General features: G+C 38.1%; 2 protein-coding genes and 2 long non-coding RNA genes across 4 annotated transcripts in view; 3 read left to right on the top strand and 1 right to left on the bottom strand.

Moving 5' to 3' along the window:
* LOC134653903 (uncharacterized) overlaps positions 1–25096 on the top strand; it is a 321965-nt gene that overhangs the window by 68636 nt on the left and 228233 nt on the right. Inside the window, exon 2 of the mRNA XM_063509267.1 lies at positions 14243–14388. Within this exon, the coding sequence (XP_063365337.1) occupies positions 14323–14388 (66 nt within the window). The 5' untranslated portion in view covers positions 14243–14322. The remainder of the gene's footprint in view (positions 1–14242; positions 14389–25096) is intronic.
* Positions 5661–6530, top strand: LOC134653783 (uncharacterized). The gene is made up of 2 exons (XR_010097284.1): positions 5661–6238; positions 6322–6530. It is a non-coding gene; the product is annotated as an uncharacterized LOC134653783 (long non-coding RNA).
* LOC134653881 (uncharacterized) lies at positions 8808–11584 on the top strand. The gene is made up of 2 exons (XR_010097294.1): positions 8808–11292; positions 11376–11584. It is a non-coding gene; the product is annotated as an uncharacterized LOC134653881 (long non-coding RNA).
* Positions 22463–24229, bottom strand: LOC134654272 (uncharacterized). Its single transcript, XM_063509737.1, has 2 exons — positions 24216–24229; positions 22463–23027 (listed from the first exon to the last, which is right to left on the bottom strand). Exons 1-2 carry the CDS (start codon positions 24227–24229, stop codon positions 22463–22465), a joined length of 579 nt encoding a protein of 192 aa, XP_063365807.1.

Genomic DNA, 25096 nt, shown 5'->3' with positions numbered 1-25096 from the left:
CACGTATTTTAAGTCACCGTAAACGCAAGCTCCTGATGACACTTCTCGGTACGAAGTGAAACATGTCGAGCGTTTTTCGATTTAAAATACGTGAGTGACCCGTTTTTATAGTAGTTTATGCAACAGTGATATAATAAGGGTTCTTAAAATTCAAGGGTCGAAGTTACAAAACGAGACGTAGTCGAGTTTTGTAAAAAAGGACCCGAGAATTTTAAGAACCAATTATGAGCTGTTGCATACATTACTTTTTCTATGACAGCTGCAGCAAAAAAAAAAAAATATTAAAAAAAAGAGTTATTATTTAAAAAAAATTGAGTTATTATTTTAAAAAAAAAAGTTATTATTGTAAATGAAAACATACCTATTTCAATCAAGATGATCGGAACTTGTATCTTTAAAAAAAATAAAGCAGTTGTATTATACTCATAAGATGACTGCTAGCAGTCATCTTATGAGCCTATAGACAAAGCATTCAAATGACATTGCTTTAGATATCACTGTCAGTCATTTAATTGACACATTTAAGTGCTGGAGTAGAAAAATATATTTAATATGTCTTTGTCTCACGGAAGTTTTGTTATTAAAACAAATAAAAGATGGTATTGCCGACATACCAATGTGGCGTTTTGTGCTAAAAGATAACTTAGATACATAATCTAACAAGCCGCTAATATGCTGTTCAAAATGGTCCTTATCGACCGCCAACACGCGGTTACCTTTTGCCTGAAAAGGTCACAGTATTAATACGATTCTTATACCCAGTTAACATATTCATTGTATTCAGAATACATTGTAATGAATACGTGATCATATTACATTACATATTACATATTACATCGCATTGTTCGTCCTGATTGCTTTTTTAATCGCCTGCGTTACCAACATAGCTACTTATATTCTAAATTTAACAACGTTTGAATCCACCTATAGCCTCCAAAATTGCTAACTAACAACTTTTCATTATACATTTTAGCAAGTTTTTGTATTTTGATATGGCCATATTGGCGTGATTTCGAAACATTCGCTTCGGCTTCATGTTTCACTGCCCTTTATTTAATGAGATCATGAAATTGGTGTATTTTCGAGTGTGTATTTTCAGGAGACACTTTATTTTTCTCTAATTAAAACAGGGGTCACCAATTAGTTACGTCAAGGGTCCGGTTCTTCAAATAAAATGACCATCGCGGTCCGTTTCTCCTTGAGTTTATTAAATAAGCAAAAAAATAAAATAGGTCGGCGGTCCGCCATTTGGTGACCCCTGATTTGACTGGACTGGAGTCGGTCCAAAAAGTATGTAGTGTAAGGGTAAAAACACCAGAGCACCATTTTAAACAATATTTATTAGGGAATCACAATAATAATCAGAGTTTTGGACTTAGGTAATACGCGACGCCGATCACGCGCAAAAACCGATCTCTAGATGACAGACGTCATAATGCTGCTCCCAGTGTTGCCGGTTCTCGTAGTGATGTCAAGACCGCTGTTTGACGATGCCGCCTTTTAGCTCGGCCATCGCCTGACCCGACCAGCGCCCCGCAGGTCACTGTCATCAGTGCAGCCACTGAAGTCTGCCACAGCCAACGCAGTCGCAGCAAGCTGGGTCTTCACCAGGTGGATGTAGCCTCCACCAGTTCAATATTCTGCGAATTGAACAAGCACCTTTTACGCTCAGCCGATATACAAGCCTTGGTCCTTTTGAATAATTCGACTCGAGTTCCGTTGAAACGGTCTATTTCGTTATTGTCAACCTACACCAAGATATTTAGTTCTATTTCAGTCGAATTGGAGTAAGGGCTTAAGCCGACTGAACCAAATGTAAGAAAGCATGACCAGGCTAGGTACCAAATAATCCGTGGTATGAGAGGTGTTAGGATATGCAAGTCTGCTCAGCACTTGCTTGAAATACACAAAAGGCTTAATTCACGTGCATATGACACCAAGAGGATATAAATACCAATTAATTAATTATGCAAAATAATAAAATATTGCGATGAGCGTGACATCTAGCGGCAGGTAGATAAACCACCCCCTTTTTTGTAACACCATCTAACATAAATTATTTTCTTGTGAATAACGTCATATAACTTTGAAGGATTTATTAGATTTTGATAAGTTTCTAGCATGTATACCCATGCAGCTAACCCAAACCTTCCATTGAGCGGTGCGTTCATACTGACCGCTTAACGTAACAATGACTATTTGTGTCGTTTTAAAAGCAAAGACTTGGAACAAACTCACAATTGGCTTCTCCGTTGTAGGATGTAAGACTCCCTCGCATGCACGCACAAAAATGCGTACAACTCGTGAGAGGCTAACATGGGACCCGTCTCATGCATGTGCGGAGCTGCCTAGGCTAGGACACCACTGCCCTTGTAGGCGCAACGACCGTAGAAGTTAGCCCTTCACGATAAGGTTGTCACGGAGCCCGGTGCACGCACTCGCTCCAACTGGGTATTTTGAACAGGCACTCCCTCCAACTCGACTGGATCCGGTACTTCGCCAGCGATCCCTAGAAGGTATAAGTGCAAGCAACCCTTTCAAGGTAACCTTGAGATCATCAGTCTTAAGGTCATTAAAATATCCTTTTGTAAACAAGGTCTCAAGCCAACCTCTCAAGGTCAACAACAAATAGTACGATACGATATAGATAAAACATTTATCGGTAGTAGAAATAATGTTCCTCTTAAGGATAATATCATATCACATGCAATGGTCCGCCTCTTAAAGCCTGCACTGCAGATACCAGGAACAAACTAGACTGTTAAAGATAGTCTTGTATCACATGCAATGGTCCGCCTCTTAAGGCCTGCACTGCAGATATACCAGTAACAAAATTAGCCTATTAAGGATAAAATAAGCTCACATGCAACGGTCCGCCTTTTAAGGCCTGCATTGCAGCAAATACCAGTAACAACCATCCTCTTAAATCACATGCAATGGTCCGCCTCTTAAGGCCTACACCGCAAATACCAGTAACATCCATCCTATTAAGGATGTCTTATATCACATGCAATGGTCCGCCTCTTAAGGCCTACACTGCAAACACCAGTAACAACCATCCTCTTAAAGATAGTCTTATGTGACATGCAATGGTCCGCCTCTTAAAGCCTACACTGCAAATACCAGTAAACAACCATCCTCTTAGGGATATTCTTATATCACATGCAATGGTCCGCCTCTTAAAGCCTACACTGCAAATACCAGTAAACAACCATCCTCTTAAGGATAGTCTTATATCACATGCAATGGTCCGCTTCTTAAAGCCTACACTGCAAATACCAGTAAACAACCATCCTCTTAAGGATAGTTTTATATCACATGCAATGGTCCGCCTCTTAAAGCCTACACTGCAAATACCAGTAACAACCATCCTCTTAAGGAAAGTCTTATATTACATGCAATGGTCCGCCTCTTAAGGCCTACACTGCAAATACCAGTAAACAACCATCCTCTTAAGGATAGTCTTATATCACATGCAATGGTCCGCCTCTTAAAGCCTACACTGCAAATACCAGTAACAACCATCCTCTGAAGGATAGTCTTATATCACATGCAATGGTCCGCCTCTTAAGGCCTACACTGCAAATACCTGTAACAACCATCCTCTGAAGGATAGTCTTATATCACATGCAATGGTCCGCTTCTTAAAGCCTACACTACAAATATCAGCAACAACCACCCTCTCAAGGATAGTGACAAGCAACAGGCCGCTCCTTAAAGCCTCTGTTGCGATTACCGGCGCCAGGAAGTAGCCTATTAAGGATAGCATCCCTTGCCAAGACTAAAGTAACAGCCCTTCTTAAAGAGCACATAATAATTAAAGCTCTATAGCAGACATTGAAGAGAGTAAGTAATATAAATAAAATAATCACTCAGTTCTCAATCCGAGTGTCTAATAAAATTAATCAAGCACAACGTGTTTATTTTAGTCGCCAAACCTGTTAACAAAACACATAAGTATGACAACAGTAACCCAGTTCTAAATCTGGGATAAACAAAATCACAACTCGATTCCAAACTCGAGAGTAAGTAATATAAATAAAATAATCACTCAGTTCTCAATCCGAGTGTCTAATAAAATTAATCAAGCACAATGTGTTTATTTTAGTCGGCAAACCTGTTAACAAAACACATAAGTATGACAACAGTAACCCAGTTCTAAATCTGGGATAAAACAAAATCACAACTCGATTCCGAACTCGAGAGTAAGTAATATAAATAAAATAATCACTCAGTTCTCAATCCGAGTGTCTCATAAAATTATATCTCAGTTCCTAATCTGAGAATATACTCGTAGTCAGTTCTTAATCTGAAAACGGTACCTGAAATAACAGCATTTGCCCTTAACATGGGAAATATAAAATAATAAGCAGTTGCTACTATGCAACCAATTGTAAATGATCATGTGCAACTTGGCTTGCCTCTTCCGTGCCCCTAAATAAAGGCAACACTCTTACTATACCAACATTGAACTACAGTAGAGCCTGAACAGAAGTTCATGTTATCGAGGTTCCTCTCTTACCCAGGTTCGCCTTATCGAGGTTTCACAAATTGTATTTTTCAACCATCATGAAGTGTATATTGATAATGATCAATCAGTCAAATCATGGCACATATGCTTAAACCATAAAGCTTCCAATCCCAAGACACACATGGTTGATTTTCTCCAGCTGTGCATGTGCATTTTATGTGTAGATAACTCAACACATCATCATCCAGGTTAACTTATACCTGCACAAAACTAAATAATTTTGTTAAATGCCATGCAAGCACACATTGTAAGGTAAATGAGTTCATAACATAATAAACCACAATTTATGCACTTTTCAAAACAATGAAATACATACTTAGTGAACCCACAAAATTTGTGAAACATACTCGTATTATTATTTATAACTTCTGATTTATGAAACCCAGAAGTAATAAAAGTGTACTGTTTTATAAGCAAACAGTAGCATAACACACTACAAGTTCAGACGAAAACCGTCAATAACTTCAAACAGTAGCTCATGACATGATATTCTTCGGTCAATGTTCATTAGCAGTGAATGGGTTAAAATAGTTATTTGGAAAGCTTTAACCAAGCTATTTACCTTCGTTTAATATTCACCCATAAAACACTTATCGGACTGGAACGTTTAGAGTCCAGTCGCACTTGTATGTAAAAGACATGTATCATGTAGACCGTCAATATCCATATTGACTCCTGAAAGTATTCACGCTGCTTACCATGCGCAACAACCTTCATTACCAATGTCATACTCAGCTGAATAAATATCTTGTTCAATATGTCCATCTCTTTGACAGGATTAAACCTTGGAAACACCTGTAATCATACTTCATCGGTGCAAGTATTATAAAATTATAGTCAAAACTTCACCAGCAATAAAGTTTTGTTATAAGGAAATGCATCTGAAACATACTGTTAGAACACAAATGATTATCATTGTCAATAACTTAAACACTTGACAATGTCATGCCAATAACTTTCATTAGTTTGGTAAGTCTGTTTAAATATATGTCTTTGGTTCATTTTATAACATGACATTTTGTGAAAAATATTTGCAATGCAAACTTAAACCAACATCCCAATGAACAAAACAACAACCACAACATACTATAAGCTGTATGCAATTAATTTGTATAAACATTCTGTAACGTGTCAATAAGTCACGTCACATACTAAACACATATTTAATAAAGTTCTCCATGAGTTAGCCTACATTTGTTTAGATTTATTTCCAAATTAGAAAATATTCCCAATTCCTGTTTTATTTACAACCATTCGCTTGTCACTTTGACGTTTGACAGCGAACTATTTGAGTTTCGTTGTCTTTGACAGATTCGGTAACTTTCATTCCAATGCCTTTAAAATTGTCTCAAACGTTTTCATATTTGATAAATTCTTCTTTTCGTTTAAATTTCGCAAGTGGTAGTTTTGTTTTAGGAAAAATAGATCCGACAATATTTGATAATATATTTAATAATATATTCGTCAAAAATTGTTCAAAATTTATTACAATTTTAGCATTTTGGTTAGCAAAAATCATTCTTATTTCGGATCTGGTAACATTTCTTCTTATCGATGGTTCGATGTGAATTCCGTCTTGTCATTTTACTGTCAGCTTTCTCATTGGAAAACAGATAAAATTTTGATCCGAGAAAATCATTGTAAATTTCCATTATTTTGGTGAAATACCGGCAGTGCTTTGTTCCGGAGGTTTGCTCCGTCCCTCAGGTATGTAGATTTCTATTAGTATTTCCATTTTATATGAAAATTCGGTCTCGCCAGATTTCACATGGAATTCCTCTTTGTTATAGGAATGGATTAGGGGCGAAAATAATGCCGCCACGGCAAACCCCGGCAACCTAATGAAGGGCTAACGTAAGTTTTTCCTCAATTTCCACAATCGTCTTTCGGAAAATGCGATTCCTTTTAAATTTTCCGGTTCGACTTTAGCTGACTCGCGCCATTTTTCTTTTCCAGATAAGGGGCGTGTTAGCCCTTATAACCCTTATAATCCTTTTAATTTAAAAAAAAGAACCTTCGTCTCCTCCATTTTCCCGCCGCTATGCGCCGGTTATGAGATCGCGGCGAGTGAGCTCATGATGCTTTTCTAACCTCCGTACCCCACGTGCTCGCCCGGGTCGGCGATGACGGAACAGCTCTAACCGCCTACACCTGCGGGAACGCTGATGACATCCTTTCCGGGCTCTACGATCTTTGACTCCGCGCAGTGGAGCTCGTGCCGCGTGAGGACCTCTGCCCAAGGCATCCCGCGGGTATTATGTAGTGCCCACCCACAGGTCGGTGACCCTTCTTTATTCAATGTGTCTCAAAAACCTTATTAGATTTATTTAGCTCAAATTTAGATACCACCTTCTGTGGGGCTGCAAAACCAATAACTTGTCAACCTAATTGTAACCCGCCTCCTCGATACAATATAATTTATAAGGCAATAAGTTTGTTTCCTTTCTCTCCTAGCCCTCCCTAGTATTAAAAGACTATTTTGCTCATACGAGGTATCTGGTCATTTAATCTGTTTCTGTGCTTTCTGTCAGGCGCCCGAACCTTTAGTTAAGACTTAATTTCTTTCTTTTTGTACTCTGGTAGGGTCTTTACCCCCTCCATAATTTAGTTGTTCAAAGAACTTCTTTAGGCAGAAGGTACAGACAGATTGATTTGTTGGAAAAAGTGGCTTGGCGGCCGCTCACTGAGCCTCAATCAGATTTACATAGGGTAAGCCAATAAGGGTCGTTACATATTTGTCGTCGCGAACAGGGACTTGACTTTTTCTTGCTTTTTCAAACTTATTGCCTTAGCGGGAATTTAATTTTCATTAGAATATTGTACCTTTGAATTTAAGTTTGAGACACCTGTGGTATATTGTTTATTGTATTGTTTAATACTGTGTTTATCTTTCTTGAATTCCTGTGTGTGTTCCACAGCTTGTTTTGTAAAAATCTTCCACTTAAAAACTAAAGTTTTACATACAGTGATATAAAAAATAGTTAATCATTTGCAATTAAAATAAACTTAGTGACTAGGTATAATACCTACTTCAGGTCAACAACTTTTTTATATACAGGGTGATACTCGTTTAAGAATATACAGGGTGAGATTGAAATTGAGATTGATAGTAATTAAATTAAATTAAATTTTGAACTTAGAATATTTTGGCAACTGTGACCTTTGGTTATACAGGGTGGTTTAAATTTTTGTGAAGGTTTTAAAAAAAATTTTTCGACTTAGAAACTTTAATTGAATTTTAAATTCGGATTTATTTTGGAGGAACTTTTAGATTTTTAACTTTGAACTTTGTCTTGTTGTACATCCACGTAGTCGGTTTGATTTAATTTCAAGATGTCGGTCAATGGGGATCGAGAACCTGAGACTGCCCCAGGGGTTTCTCATCCTTCAATGGAGTCGATGACTACCGGTGAACGACACATTAGTGGTGCGGGTGACCAATTTCAATTTTTACCATCTCAGGGAGATTTAATAACACTCTCCGGATACCCTGATGCTGGTCACAACAGCACGGACACCAGTGCGCAGCGACTTCCAACTGCACTCAACTTACCTCCTGTTAACTGAAACTGTATTGTTAGGTATATTTAGACATAACATGTTACCGTCTTTAATGGTACACTTTGTTGGTAAAACCACTTATGATATGGATGTTATTGTGCGGCTTAGTAAGGAAATTGATGCGTATACTATGACTGTACCTTCACAGCATCAAAGTACGTCTAACTCTAATTTGGACAAGCCTACTAGAAAATACAATCCCATAGACGTTGTTAAACCCTTAACCTGTTTGAAATGTGAAAAGAATGGTCACCACTATAGGGATTGTAAAACAATAAGAGGCACTATTTGCTTTAAGTGTAAAAAAAGGGACGTCACCACCCTAACCTGTGATATATGTAAGTCGGGCACAACTGAACCGACGAAAGTAGCGTCTCCAAAAAACGAGTAGACGGCGGTCGAACACCATTTCGTTCCGAAGTGAGGCGTGTTTCGGCCGGCCGTGATAACAATTCCATTCCCAGTTTAAAACCCTCCTCGGATGTTATTAAGTCAGAACTTCAAAAGTGTTTAGATTTCATTAGAGTTTATTCCGGCCTACATAGGATAGCGCCTATGTTGTTTGTAAAGGATGATGACATTAGACCCTTCTTGACTTTCCATGTGAACGGGGTAGAACATTCCGGCTTGTTGGATAGTGGTGCGTCTACTTGTGTTCTCGGTTGCAATATACATCGACGTTTTCTGGAAGCCGGTTATACTATAGAACCTAACGTACAGTATTACTTCATTCGTAAAGATTCTCCTTAGTAAATTCTTTGGTTATGTTGTGGACTTTCTTTTTCTCGTACTTTTTTAGGATTTCTCCCCATGTAGGGATGGGTAGTAGAATACGTTTCCCTACCGCAGCCAGAAGCGTGACGTAAGAGGCGTCTAACTGTGCAAACCAGTTCCTAAGTTCAGAAAAGGGACTATTCTAGTTTAGAAGTCCTTTTCCATTTCTCTCTTAACTTTTGTTGTAATTTAGCTTATCTCGCCGCATGATAACTCTAAAAATTCCTAATTTATTCGTTCAAGTAAAATGTAGTTATTAAAATTATAAAATTAGATGGCCGATCGGTTTAGTATAAATTTAGCATAAGTATATTTCCCGGATTTGACTTTTACCTCCCCTCATTGGATCCCTGAGGAAGGACTCGGACTTTACTCTCACCACTTCCTCAGCGAAGTTGGTCATTTAAAAGGCTACACTATTTAGTGCTAGTTCCTTTCCTTCCATTGTGTAAGGAAAGCTGGTGGTGGTGTGCCAGTCACAATTGGTTTATTTGAGTTGTCTCAGTACACTCATTACATTTTATTTCATTTCCTTCCATTGTGTAAGGAAAGCTGGTGGTGGTGTGCCAGTCACAATTGGTTTATTTGAGTTGTCTCAGTACACTCATCACATTTTATTTCATTTCCTTCCATTGTGTAAGGAAAGCTGGTGGTGGTGTGCCAGTCACAATTGGTTTATTTGAGTTGTCTCAGTACACTCATTACATTTTATTTCATTTCCTTCCATTGTGTAAGGAAAGCTGGTGGTGGTGTGCCAGTCACAATTGGTTTATTTGAGTTGTCTCAGTACACTCATCACATTTTATTTCATTTCCTTCCATTGTGTAAGGAAAGCTGGTGGTGGTGTGCCAGTCACAATTGGTTTATTTGAGTTGTCTCAGTACACTCATTACATTTTATTTCATTTCCTTCCATTGTGTAAGGAAAGCTGGTGGTGGTGTGCCAGTCACAATTGGTTTATTTGAGTTGTCACAGTACACTCATTCCATTTCCTTTCTTTTTCGATAGTCAGTGGTGACAGTACCTAACTGCACTCTAAATTCCCTTTTATTTCCAAATTAGTCAGCGGCGATGGTGCCTAGCTGCACTACCCCCTTTGTTAGTTAATAACAAATTCTTCTTTAACTGTAGGTTAATTTGGCATGTAAAGTGAAACTAGTCAGCGGCGTGGGTGCCTAACTGTACTAATCATCTCCTCGTTTTGTATTACCTTAAGTCTCTAATTAAATTAAAATAGTTCAGCACGTCAGCTTAGCATAAGACAGTGGCAGAGGTGCCTAACTGTATTATAATTCCCTTAACTTAGTATACTATAAATTTTGTTTCTTCATAAATAATAAAATTTAGTGGTAACCTCGTTTTCGCATGTTAGTAATTCCAGACAGTGGCTTTGGGGCTCAACTGTCTCTAATTGTTAGTTAACTTAATGCATTGCATCTGCACGAGTAGAGTATAATTGATTGGTTAGTTTTCATTTTACATCCCTTAAATTTAAGTTTGTTTAATTTCAATTCTCCTAAAATCAATGTAGAAGCGGAATTGAACTGTTGATAGGTGGTGCTGAGGCCCGTCGTTTCTCACTCTTTCCCTCTTGTACCGTAGAACCATTAATAATAGCAAGTTTTAAAGTTAGTCACAGGATTTTCAACTTTAGTTTTTCTATGTCCTATAATTACAATAATTACTCTTATAAGTTTACTCTAGTATTCCGCCCAAAGTATTCCTTGATAAACTCTAAGCTCTGCAGTTCAGTTCTAGTCTAGCGGTTATTTTTGAGTTAGCTTTTGTTTTCTTCCATAAAAAATAGTTCCTATTTTTTATTTTTCACAGAAAGGGGGTAATGTAACGTGTCAATAAGTCACGTCACATACTAAACACATATTTAATAAAGTTCTCCATGAGTTAGCCTACATTTGTTTAGATTTATTTCCAAATTAGAAAATATTCCCAATTCCTGTTTTATTTACAACCATTCGCTTGTCACTTTGACGTTTGACAGCGAACTATTTGAGTTTCGTTGTCTTTGACAGATTCGGTAACTTTCATTCCAATGCCTTTAAAATTGTCTCAAACGTTTTCATATTTGATAAATTCTTCTTTTCGTTTAAATTTCGCAAGTGGTAGTTTTGTTTTAGGAAAAATAGATCCGACAATATTTGATAATATATTTAATAATATATTCGTCAAAAATTGTTCAAAATTTATTACAATTTTAGCATTTTGGTTAGCAAAAATCATTCTTATTTCGGATCTGGTAACATTTCTTCTTATCGATGGTTCGATGTGAATTCCGTCTTGTCATTTTACTGTCAGCTTTCTCATTGGAAAACAGATAAAATTTTGATCCGAGAAAATCATTGTAAATTTCCATTATTTTGGTGAAATACCGGCAGTGCTTTGTTCCGGAGGTTTGCTCCGTCCCTCAGGTATGTAGATTTCTATTAGTATTTCCATTTTATATGAAAATTCGGTCTCGCCAGATTTCACATGGAATTCCTCTTTGTTATAGGAATGGATTAGGGGCGAAAATAATGCCGCCACGGCAAACCCCGGCAACCTAATGAAGGGCTAACGTAAGTTTTTCCTCAATTTCCACAATCGTCTTTCGGAAAATGCGATTCCTTTTAAATTTTCCGGTTCGACTTTAGCTGACTCGCGCCATTTTTCTTTTCCAGATAAGGGGCGTGTTAGCCCTTATAACCCTTATAATCCTTTTAATTTAAAAAAAAGAACCTTCGTCTCCTCCATTTTCCCGCCGCTATGCGCCGGTTATGAGATCGCGGCGAGTGAGCTCATGATGCTTTTCTAACCTCCGTACCCCACGTGCTCGCCCGGGTCGGCGATGACGGAACAGCTCTAACCGCCTACACCTGCGGGAACGCTGATGACATCCTTTCCGGGCTCTACGATCTTTGACTCCGCGCAGTGGAGCTCGTGCCGCGTGAGGACCTCTGCCCAAGGCATCCCGCGGGTATTATGTAGTGCCCACCCACAGGTCGGTGACCCTTCTTTATTCAATGTGTCTCAAAAACCTTATTAGATTTATTTAGCTCAAATTTAGATACCACCTTCTGTGGGGCTGCAAAACCAATAACTTGTCAACCTAATTGTAACCCGCCTCCTCGATACAATATAATTTATAAGGCAATAAGTTTGTTTCCTTTCTCTCCTAGCCCTCCCTAGTATTAAAAGACTATTTTGCTCATACGAGGTATCTGGTCATTTAATCTGTTTCTGTGCTTTCTGTCAGGCGCCCGAACCTTTAGTTAAGACTTAATTTCTTTCTTTTTGTACTCTGGTAGGGTCTTTACCCCCTCCATAATTTAGTTGTTCAAAGAACTTCTTTAGGCAGAAGGTACAGACAGATTGATTTGTTGGAAAAAGTGGCTTGGCGGCCGCTCACTGAGCCTCAATCAGATTTACATAGGGTAAGCCAATAAGGGTCGTTACAATTCATAAGATTTTTCATACATAGAACCAATCAATAATATGTACAGACAGAAATTTTCTCAACATCTCAAATGATTTACTGCCTTATTTATCAGTATGTCTGCAGCTTAATGTTAATTGCAAAGATGCAGGAGGTTATATGTGATATGAACTGTCTTTTAAAATATTCAGTCCGCGGAGGCTCCGGAAACATGGAGTGACTACATTTCTCACAGACACTACTAACCAGCTTGAAATAAATGTCACCTTTTGCTTATTCAGAAAGCGCATTTTACTAACCACACACAGTCAATGTAACACATACTGACCGTTAGTGTACATGTACAACATGAACAAACATTTTATTTCTAAATAAATACCTCATTTTCCATGACATCGGAGATTAGCCACTTATCAACCTATTTTCTCCATATATGAATTATGAGCACTAGGACATAATATAGCTGGCATCCATAACCAATTAATTTTGAAATATTAGCCATGTCCATCCGGGTTCATTATAGAGGCCTGACCCGATAGTCACTCTAGTGCGTTCAACGACGGTATGGTCGTTCAATTCAAGAATCATTGCTGTCAAATTTCTGGAAATTACATAAACCAAAAACATACCAACAAAGCATTATTTCAGTTGCAATAAGCATGTGTAATATCACACACACACACATGTGAAACAACAAGTAATTTCTCCTTATCGTTGTTGTAACCAATATTCCAGTGTTTTTGAAAACTTGTAATCTATTTTATTTTGACTGAAAGGATAAAGTATTAAATAGCACTCATTGTTAATCATGAAAGCATAATACCACCATACATATAGCATCAATCAAGGCTAAATTTACATTACCAAACTTGTTTTATATGCTTTTTACTTGAATGTAAATTTTACCACGACACAAACTTTAGAAAATGTTCATAGCATTTTGTTAATATGTCATGTAGACATACTTAATCACATTATGTTATGTATCTGAAAACACATGGATTACAAAAATAACACAACATATAAGTGAGGCAGTGAATATTTACCACTATGGCCCCGGAGCACTGTTAGGTGTTGGATCGACAGACTTCTTACCTGAGTTAACTTTTACCTGAGTTACTCTGTAATCCCAAGGATTTATTTCATTCATACCAATTATCAAAATTCAATTGTACCTAATGGTATCTGTCAGCTTATGTCTTGTGATCTTCTGCTGTGAATATTGTAATACATACATGCCAGCAGCTTTATTACACTGTCAATATGTATTATTTTTGACAGTCATGATCACTGATGTACATAAACTGAAATAGGTATCTGAAATCAAACACAAAACAAGGCAAAGACACGATAGGTACGCCAGCAGCCAATAGCCGGCACAGGTTAGTTTTGTAGGTTAAGTATCCTTTTAGATATAATTTTGACACCAATCTTGGACTTTGTATATTTAAGTCTGACTCTCATGAGTGGTGTTGGTGCATTTACTCATTACAATCAGATTAACGATCAGAACAATGAAACAAGGAAGGACTACGCGCGGTAAATTTCGTAATGTCAATTTCGACAAATTATATCGTAGTAGGCGGGAATCCATTATCGCACTTCTGAAGCTGTAAGGGTAAAAACACCAGAGCACCATTTTAAACAATATTTATTAGGGAATCACAATAATAATCAGAGTTTTGGACTTAGGTAATACGCGACGCCGATCACGCGCAAAAACCGATCTCTAGATGACAGACGTCATAATGCTGCTCCCAGTGTTGCCGGTTCTCGTAGTGATGTCAAGACCGCTGTTTGACGATGCCGCCTTTTAGTAGTCTGAATGACAACATTTTTGGGGCTATCAAATATCTGATTCCCATGCTTGTCCAACTGTCCAACTAATTTATTTTCGGTCTTCGTTACTTTGTATTCACTACCCTAATCATTTCGTCTTGTTTCAGACCTAGTGCCAGTGAAGTGCCAGTGATGTGCTAATAGCCATGCGCGCGCGCCGGCGCGTGACGTGACGCCTGAATCCAAGATGGCGGACACCAGTCCCGCCACCTCCATCATCGAGGGCACCGTCAAGTTTAGAGACGGGAAGAAGGTGATTTTCTTTCTTATATGTTATCTCTGTGGCCTTCTAAGTGAGATTACACACTACGACGTTTTGTAGAGATCAGTAGCGATGTAGTCGCAAAAAAATCGCGGTGTTGTTGCTGATAATACGTGAAGGGGTCATATCCCGCGATTCAGTGCTGCGTTCACGAAACTCACGACTGAATCGCTGCGAAAAGTCGCCGTGTGTAACCTTCAGTTCTTAAGAATGTAGGTATGTTACATAACGCGCAATATCGTGTGACCGCTAGCATACGTGACCAGACAAGAGGTTTGACATTTTATAAGGTAACTGGCGTTGTCGTTATCATTTTCATTTCGTCACAGAAAATCGTCTCAGAGGTCTATGCTATAGAGTCATACCGCTATAAATAAGTATTTTAGGTAAGTACCTAGCTCCCACTAAAAGGCAATAAGGCTTAAGGTCAGTCAAATGTGAAGAAGATCGGCATGAAAAAAAAAACGGTTGTGTGGATCGTCATAAGGCAAGAACTCTGGTATTTGTATTATACGTAATTTTGTTTTGTTTTGTATTCATGTTACCTGTCGTGATTGTTTCACCGGATGGTCTCATCGGAAGATCAGCGCTGGAAGTCGCCAGCAACATGCTGAGATGAGACCATTTCGTGGCACTTTATCCTTTTATTCTCTGTTATATCTCTTGTTATCTCTTGTTATATCTCTGTTATATCTGTTACATCTGTTTCTATTTTGTGTTTGTGTTCACGAATAAAATTATTTCTATTCTATTATATTCTACTTTTGTCAAAAACGCAAGAGTTAGAAGCGACGGAAGATATTAAAAACCGGCCAAGTGCGAGTCGGACTCGCGCACGGAGGGTTCCGCACCATTAACAAAAAATAGAGCAAAACAAGCAGTACTGACCCCGCCCGACGTTGCTTAACTTCGGTCAAAAATCACGTTTGTTGTATGGGAGCCCCACTTAAATCTTTATTTTATTCTGTTTTTAATATTTGTTGTTATAGCGGCAACAGAAATACATCATCTGTGAAAATTTCAACTGTCTAGCTATCACGGTTCGTGAGATACAGCCTGGTGACAGACGGACGGACGGACGGACGGACGGACGGACGGGCGGACGGACGGACGGATGGACGGACAGCGGAGTCTTAGTAATAGGGTCCCGTTTTTACCCTTTGGGTACGGAACCCTAAAAACGGTCTTACCCATATTGACCTTACTTAAATCATGGATTAGTTTCAAAGTCCGCTCTGGTTATAAGGTTAAATTAAGCAAGGGGCTAAAATGCATTTTATAAAATATTTAATTTAAGTACCTATATTTTAATTATGATTGTCTCTATTCTCTCATAACAGTTAAAATCAGGAAGCAATAAGCCATAACCTAACCTAACAGACATTATCAAACTATAGTAAAACCAGTACAATGGGTACTGGAAATTAAACACTAACATGCACGATACCATACCTACTGTTACATTTCACAAACGACTCTTAACCTTATCAATGGTACGTTAAAGTTCAATTTTATTTTGTCTTGCTTTAAGAATCATAGTATAATATTCTAATGATACAGTAGTGTTGACGCTTCTGCGTGTGGTTAACACCAAAGTTTCCTGCCATTCTTGCATGTTGCTACCTGTACTTACCTACTAAGCTACTGGTACGTATGTTATTATGTGATATTTAACCGCATGACTTCGCTACTAAACTATAGGTGTTCGTGGTGTTCAATGTAGGTAGTACTTACCTATATTGCATAATCTTGGCACCATTTTTAGGGTTCCGTAGCCAAATGGCAAAAAACGGAACCCTTATGGATTCGTCATGTCTGTCTGTCTGTCTGTCTGTCCGTACGTCCGTATGTCACAGCCACTTTTTTCCGAAACTATAAGAACTATACTGTTGAAACTTGGTAAGTAGATGTATTCTATGAACCGCATTAAGATTTTCACACAAAAGTAGAAAAAAAAAACAATAAGTTTTGGGGTCCCCAAGAATTTTTTTTTCATCAAACGCATACGTGTGGGGTATCCATATGGATAGATCTTCGAAAATGATATTGAGGTTTCTATATTTTTTTTCTAAATTGAATAGTTTGCGCGAGAGACACTCCCAAAGTGGTAAAATGTGTGTGTGTGTCCCCCTGTAACTTCTAAAATAAGAGAATGATAAAACTAAAAAAAATATATGATGTACATTACCATGCAAACTTCCACCGAAAATTGGTTTGAACGAGATCTAGTAAGTAGTTTTTTTTAATACGTCATAAATCCCCTAAATACGGAACCCTTCATGGGCGAGTCCGACTCGCACTTGGCCGCTTTTTTTGCGATTTGCTGCTTACGGTTGAATTTAAACCCGACTGCCGAAAGAAGCGTTGTCTTTTTCGAGCTTAGGTGTATACCTAAGTAACTACTAACTACCTATGTATTATCTTATGCCTATTCTGGATTGAATAAATAGATTATCAATCAATTTTTGAGTAGATACCTACCTAATATGGATCCATCGATATCGATGTCACTGATGATGAACACGATGATGGCGGACGGAACTACTTGCACCTCCATTTGGGACTAACCTACCTACTGACAAAAAGAAAAAAACACCGGGTTGCACTCAGGGAGTGCCGGCAGAAGTGAAAACTCAATGACTAGTGCAAAATGCACTATGTATAATTGAGGTTAACGCCATCTAGCGTTAGCGTTAATTACTTGAAACCCCTAAGCACATCACTGTTAGTACTCGAGTTATATTAATACCAGTTAGAGCGAAACTCACTAGATGGCATTTAAATCAATAAAGAAAAACTCAATGACATTACATATAACAGTTTTTCGATCAGGTCACGTGTCCGTCTTACGGTCACGGGACCGTCTTACGGTCACGCGATCGTCTTACGCTGTCTCGAGTTTAACATTTTTTCCCCACCTCAAAAAGTGCACAGCGCCGCTAAAGAAGTTTTCACTTCAAAAATCTGTTTTCATACTAACCTCGTAGGTATGTCTCAAAACACAAAATGAATGATTAGGTACCTACCTATCAATGGGGATATAAAAATCTTACTCGGATTTCCTGTAACGTGCGTTGATAAACGTAACAAAATCATAGCTTGATATTTTGATCATTAAGTAAGCTAACTATGCAGAACAACCCTAGTAGCACGGTCGCATTTTTATCATTTATCACCATGCCTGTCACGTTCTAACAAGTATGTAAGTGCGAAAGTGACGGGCTTAGTGATAGTGGATAAAAATGGAACCGTGCTGAGCCCGAAGTTCCTAAAACAGGTCACAGAGAACATAGCAGTCATATAAACGAATGAGGGCGTTTTTTTTTGTTGTCCCCTACACTTTTTTTTTCAAATTTGGGATTTTTTTATGTTATTTCTACTCAGAATAGAATCACGAGCTCTTTCTATCCTAATAGGAGAAAAAAAGATACATACATTTTTCGATCTTTCCATTTCACGACCGCCATACAAAGTCTATGAAAAATGGTGACCGAATGGAAATAAAAACCTTAGGACACTTTTTTTCTCCTATTAGGATAGAAAGAGCTCGTGATTCTGAGTAGAAATAACATCAAAAATCCCAAATTCGAAAAAAAAGTGTAGGGGACAACAAAAAAAAAACGCCCATGAACAAGCTTACCTATCGATAACTGGATTTAAAGATATGTCGTAGGACTCGTTGACGTTATCACTGTCACGATAGCTTATCAAGTTATCATGGAATTGACAGTTATCTTGATTATTGGCGTGCTACGGTAGCGATACGTGACCGTTTCTCGAACATTTAGAAATAGCGGGCAGCTTATATAGCTAGCAAGGTGACCTAAAATTATGTAAACACTATTGTAATGTACTGTTGCCGAATGGGATTGGCCGGTCGAAGTATTCGCAGATGGCGCCATCATAGCTTGTCCTGTCAATCCCTAGAATTGTGTCAAATTTATGTTTTTTAATGCCCTGCCAGCCGTTTAAGCCAAATCTCATAGAAAAAGGGACAAGCTATAATGGCGCCATCTATATGCAAACCTTTGACAGTTGCCAACCCCATTTTTGTCGCGATTGGAACGTTCAACTCCATCACTATAATCTTATATTACGAATTAGATATGATTAGACAGTTGTTTCTGTGTCAGTTACACAAAAATCTTTTCACTAAGCATTTGCCTATCAAAGGCAAAGTTGACAAAATGAGGTCTTTTCACTAAGCATTTGCCTATCAAAGGCAAATTTGATAAAATGAGGTAACCAATAACTAATGCAATCGAATGAGAAACAATTAAAAAGATAAGCAATAGATAAGGTAGCTCCTACAAAACTATAATCACACAAGACACCTACTAACTATAAACATACGATTATTAGGAAGCTAGTCACGATATTATGATAACAAATCTAGATTAGCTGGAAATTATAATACTATTAGGAACCAAATTCATGAGTCATTAGTGAAATGGAAATACCTTGTAGAAGGGTGTGGTATTTTAACCCTTCATTTTGACGTTTATAAAAGGTGGAGCTGGCAAAAAAAGGGGGAAAAATGTATGATAAATAATTGTCAAACTCAGGAACATGCACTATATCGTTTTGAAGACTGAATTTCAGTCGCAATGAAGTTTAGTAAGTTTGGACGAAAAACATCATCCGTACTAACTCATAAATCGTGAACTTTCAAGTGTTGCTGTTAGTTACACTTCTTCTTCTTCCTCGCGTTATCCCGGCATTTTGCCACGGCTCATGGGAGCCTGGGGTCCGCTTGATAACTAATCCCATGATTTGACGTGAGTTACACTTAATAAATAGAATTGTAAGAAAGGGATAAAATATAAGTTAGCTAATTGAGGCTAGTATACAAAAGTGGTATCCAGACGGGACTGATCAAATCAGTCGATTTGATCAGGAAATTTGCATTCCATAGATACTTACTAGACAAAATTGGCATTTATGTGTCCGCACCTGCTGATTCGATCGGAGAATTTCATCAGATTGGCGAAAAATTGTCTTGTCTGGATACCACTAGTTTTATGAATAGTATGTCTTGGTAATAGAGGCTTACGACTTATCACCTGTGTTACCGATGGTTCAGATATGGTTAGCCAATAACTAACCTTTGTGGATCTTATGTCTATGTAATAAAATAAACTTTAAAATGCTACTCAAATGTGGACCATGTGGGCATCAAAGATCTTAATGACTGCTAAGGTTTCAAAGGCACACTCATGTGCACTATCCTTTGATGGGACGTTTTCCGGACGGAGTTCCGATTACAGGGGAATTTGGGAATTTGACACACGTATCTCGGGAATTTATACTGTAAACTTCCAAATATTACCTGGCTTTGAAAACAGACCACTGTTTTTCTAATTCTGTAGCCTTCCTCATGTTATTAAGAGACATTATAACGTTATTCAGCCTGAAAACATATATGACACAATCTTATTTTAAAGCCTTATTAAACTTTAATACGTTCAAGTTTGAACTCTTATTTCATCCTTTATGGGGCAAAATTATGGGATTAAATCTATCCAAAGTTTTTCTGATATGCACCATGTAAATGTGTGCCAAAATTCATCCAAACTTTTTTTGCGTGATTAAGGAACATTCAAAAAATCCAACTTTTTCATTTATAGGCAGATAATAAGAATTGGATGAGAATGCCATGTACCTTTGTATTGTTCCCGCTTCGTTGTGCCAGGTAACCACTATAAAACAAAGTCGCTTCCCGCTGTCTCTCTGTCCCTATGTATGCTTAGATCATTAAAAATACGCAACGGATTTTGATGCGCTTTTTTAGGGTTCCGTAGCCAAATGGCAAAAAACGGAACCCTTATAGATTCGTCATGTCTGTCTGTCTGTCTGTCTGTCTGTCCGTCTGTCCGTCTGTATGTCACAGTCACTTTTCTCCGAAACTATAAGAACTATACTGTTGAAACTTGGTAAGTAGATGTATTCTGTGAACCGCATTAAGATTTTCACACAAAAATAGAAAAAAAAACAATAAATTTTTGGGGTTCCCCATACTTAGAACTGAAACTCAAAATTTTTTTTTTTCATCAAACCCATACGTGTGGGGTATCTATAGATAGGTCTTCAAAAATGATATTGAGGTTTCTAATATCATTTTTTTCTAAACTGAATAGTTTGCGCGAGAGACACTTCCAAAGTGGTAAAATGTGTGTCCCCCCCCTGTAACTTCTAAAATAACAGAATGATAAAACTAAAAAAAATATATGATGTACATTACCATGTAAACTTCCACCGAAAATTGGTTTGAACGAGATCTAGTAAGTAGTTTTTTTTTAATACGTCATAAATCGCCTAAATACGGAACCCTTCATGGGCGAGTCCGACTCGCACTTGGCCACTTTTTTTGTATCCTGTTTCCCACATCATTGTGCAAGATAATATTTATAAAACGCACGTTGGTACATAACTACGTCATAGGACCGATACAGCCGGGTGGCTGCAATTTGTATGGGATCTGGACGCCAATTGCAACGTGCAGTTCCCAAGAGTTGCAGTCCGTCTGTACCGGCCTATACTAACAACAAAATAATCACGGCGCCGAATTTCGGTTCCGTGCACCGTACAACCGAGCGAAACGTCGGAAATATAGCTTCCGATTCAGAATTACCTCGATATGCAGATGGAAAGCGCAGTATGCGCTCACGCGAATTAGGACGAGGATATAAAAATTCAAGAAGAGTTATTCGTATTGAAGTTTACTAAATTAAAATATATATGTCATTATTAACTAACTAAAAGTTTGTATCATTTATTTATTTATGCGTAATTCAGTTCACAATTCTAAATACAGTCATATTCCACAGTCATAGGTATGTAATTTAATTTCCAGTGTTCAAAATGAACAATTTTAAATTTATAAAATGTTTATGATCAGATCTTCTCTGTCTGTCGATTCCTACCTACCTGTTCGTAGCAGATAACTAATGACTGTACATAATTTGTTATTATCGCAACCGGAACGAATAAGGATTGCATTGCAGCCAATGTCATTATGTCACTTAGATAACACCACCGTGGCATAATAATAACACGGACGTAACGATAATAACAATTTATGCTTAGATGAACTATGGAATGAATGGCCGCCCGCGGTATTACCGGCCTGTTACGACCTCTAAACCTTCAATAAAATAGCGTACTCTCATCTTAAAGGTCGGAAACATACTAATAACCCCTCTGGTGTTGCGGGTGTCCATAGGAGGTGGTAACCTATTGCTTACCGTCAAGCGATTCGTCTGCTTCTTCGCCTCATGTCACATAAAAAAGCAAAAAAGTTTGAAACACTTTAAAAACCTCATTGAAGGTTTTTTAGACATGTAGCCTACATTATGTAACTGAAGTAGCGTTACGTTAAGTTCGTTATAGAAACGAATTAAATGGAATATCAAATCAAAGTCCGCTTAGTAAAGACTAAATTAATGGAGACTATTCCATTAAAATTCTACATCTATGTAATATTTTAATTAAACCCCGGCTTCATAGCGGACAACAAAACATACATGACAGCATTAAAATATTTCATTGATATCGCATCGACATTTATGCAATCCAATAAAAAGGTCGGGAATATTTCAATCGAGATATTTTTGTAACGGTTTTTTACGGTATGATTATTTTGGAGTTCAGATTGAGCACGTATTTATGTTATTTAAAAAAAATATTGGTATCAATTTACAAACAGTTAAGTTATATGTTACATTTACATGAAATATTTCTCTGTTTACTGTATGTACATACATACCTATACTTAATTAAACATATCGAATTTATTTAAATGTTATGAGACGGTTTTGAGCAACTCAATGTTTATAAATGAATGTTTATAGTGAAATTATTGTACAACAACTACTTAAAAGACATTACTTGAAAGATATCTAGGTATATCTCTCATCTATTCTGACATTTCCATCAGACAATAACCAATGTTAAATGTATAGTTTGGCCAACCATTTCATTTCAGTCACTAGAAAAAGGCACTCAAGTTGGAACATTCACATATGCGCCATGGCTAGACTAATTGATTTCAAAGATACCTATGCAATCAATTCATTTCTGCATCATCAGGAAATTGTATCTTCTTTAGCGTCTGCAAAATCTGAATCTTAGCCTCAAATCTCTGTCTATCGTCGAATTTTCCAAAAGTTTTCAACAGCGACAGCAAAAATAGTTTATCTTCCTCGCAATTCAAAGAATTCAAACTGACACCTTCAACAATCTCAGTGTTTTGAAACGGGTTTTCTGCTTTCCGTTCTTCCTCAGGCTCTATGACCATAATATTATCATCATCATCATATTCACTAGGACATTCAGTTTTGATTTCATTTAAATCATTGTTGACTTCACTCTGATTATTTACATGGTCAGTTGTGTCACTATGAAGAATTGAAGAGGTTACAGCCATAATTTTTTCCATTTCTTTCTTTTGTTCTTTGTTTAGCAGGAAAAGCATTCTGTTGAAGTATTCGTATCTCTTTCTGCGTTTCATTTCTCTGCCGTCTAATATGTCTCTGTATTCTTTCTTCTGAAAAGACATTTCCCTTTCGAGGCAGGTTCGTAGGTTTTTCCAGCGTTTTTGGAGCTCCCTTCCTGTAATAAAAAAGAGGTATCTGATGAGTTATTCTTGGATTGACATGCAACTATAGCACAGAATACGTAATAGTATTATCATACAGAACGGCCACGCATCGCCCCGCCCCGACTCGCATTACCTCGCCCCGTGCTCGCCCCGTGATATGAATCTGGCGAACTTCTGGCGTGCTCTCACTGCTCTTAGTAAAGCGACTTACCCACACATACACAATGACGCGTGTACAGACGTGCCGTGCACACATATAAACGTAAATGATTTTTGATGTATGACGTGTCCATTTGTGACTATAGGAACGAATAGAAAGAGGCAGACAACGAAATTTAGTTATTTAGTTATCAAGGGTGAATAGGCACCTTCTGGGCAGACTCGCTCCATCGTAGGCCACGTCTTCGCCTCGGCTAGTCTGTGGCCATGAGTAAGCCCATTATTAATTAAAAAAAATGCCTCTCTATCTCTACTACGAATATTCAAGAGCAATAGAGAGGCAGGAAGCAGGTAAGGATTTTTGTCGCGGTATGTCCTGTGTCCTGCTCAATACAAAATGTCTTATATCTTTGTAGCCCATTATATCTTTGTAGTACCTACAGTCGCCATCAGATACTTATATCGGTACAGCAGCGTGCGTGTTCAGATGTTTTTGAGCCGCTCAAAAATATCTGAAATCTGAACACGCACTCTAACGCCTTGCTTGACAATAGAGGTGTGTTCAGATATTTGTGAGCACCTTGACCGCTTCGATAAATCTGATGACGACTGTACCATAAATGAATGAGATAACTATGTGTATCGTAACATGAACCTTATTCCTACGTGATTAAGATCTTTTTAGGCACTTTAGCGACTCACTTGTCCAGAGTTCATAACAATCTCAAAGCAGCCCTTATGGACTATTTACCATTGCTTAAAAATCAGAAATTTCCCTACAGTGCAAAGTCAATTTCACACTTTTAAAGCGAATTTGGACTTTAAGAACTATAGTTGTGAATGCATTTTAGAATGGGAAGTAAAAACCAATGCCAATGAAAGCAAGAATGGAGGCAACTTAGGAATATGAGATGAAAAGTAAAAGTATGTTCAGAGAGAGCGGGTATTAATAAAATATGATAACAATTGTGTACTTTTACTTGGTACAGTCAGCAACTACGCATTTTAATGTGGAGTCAGTAACAGATGGTTAGAAATTGCTAAATATATTGCAACATACACTTTTGGCGACATTAATGTTTTATTTTGAATCACATCATAATATGTGACATGACTCTGGTTTAGGCTATTTGTAAAATTGTGGCTATGGGTCACTGTTTTTTTTTTCAATACGGTGACAAACAGGCATAATGTCCGCAGCCGTTACCACAGCCTATGGACTCCTGCAATACCAGAGGGTCCAGGGGTATCACCAAACAACTGTGAGGCTTGTTTGTGTCAATTTGTGTAAAAGTGTCCTATAATAATAAAATAATAACGGGCAGTTTGTGGCGAGCTGTTGGGGAGTAACGATCCCACGGACTCGAGTGCTCCAGAGAGTCGGTCAGGGTCTCCGTCTCCGGCGTGTCTTCGTCGGTCGGAGTGGACCCCAAGGGGACCCGCAGGACTCTCGGCTCTGGCTTGCCTTCATTGGCCGTCCAGAGAGGAGTCGTTAAAGCTGTATGCTCCAGGGGTGGAAGTGAAATTTGCGTAAGCGCGAGTTGGCACAGTGGCTGTTTACAGCCACTGGGTAGAAAGCGGTGTACACCTCTCGACACCCCTGAGCCGCTCACACCGATGTTGCCCCTGGTCGTCTTTACGACGACAGTTTCAGGGGCCCATCTAGTCAGCGGCGAGTCACCACCTGCCTCGATAAGGTGTGTTAGCATTGTTATGGCAGGTGTCCGGACTTCTTTACAATAGCCCAGTATCATTGTCCACCCAAACTTCAATCCATAGACCGATATACTGTTAACTTTTTCTACAATAGTCCCAATGCCTGCTGCGACCGGTTCATGAGTGTCTATTGTTGCACCTGTGAACGGGTTCCAGCAGGCGTTCTACATGACATCAAATCTCTCCAAGAGGCCTCTACGTGTTGGATCTATATCCCCACGCAAG

This window comes from Cydia amplana, chromosome 14 (assembly GCF_948474715.1).
Source record: "Cydia amplana chromosome 14, ilCydAmpl1.1, whole genome shotgun sequence".
Taxonomy (NCBI): Eukaryota; Metazoa; Arthropoda; class Insecta; order Lepidoptera; family Tortricidae; genus Cydia; species Cydia amplana.
This window is presented reverse-complemented; position numbering and strand designations above follow the sequence as displayed.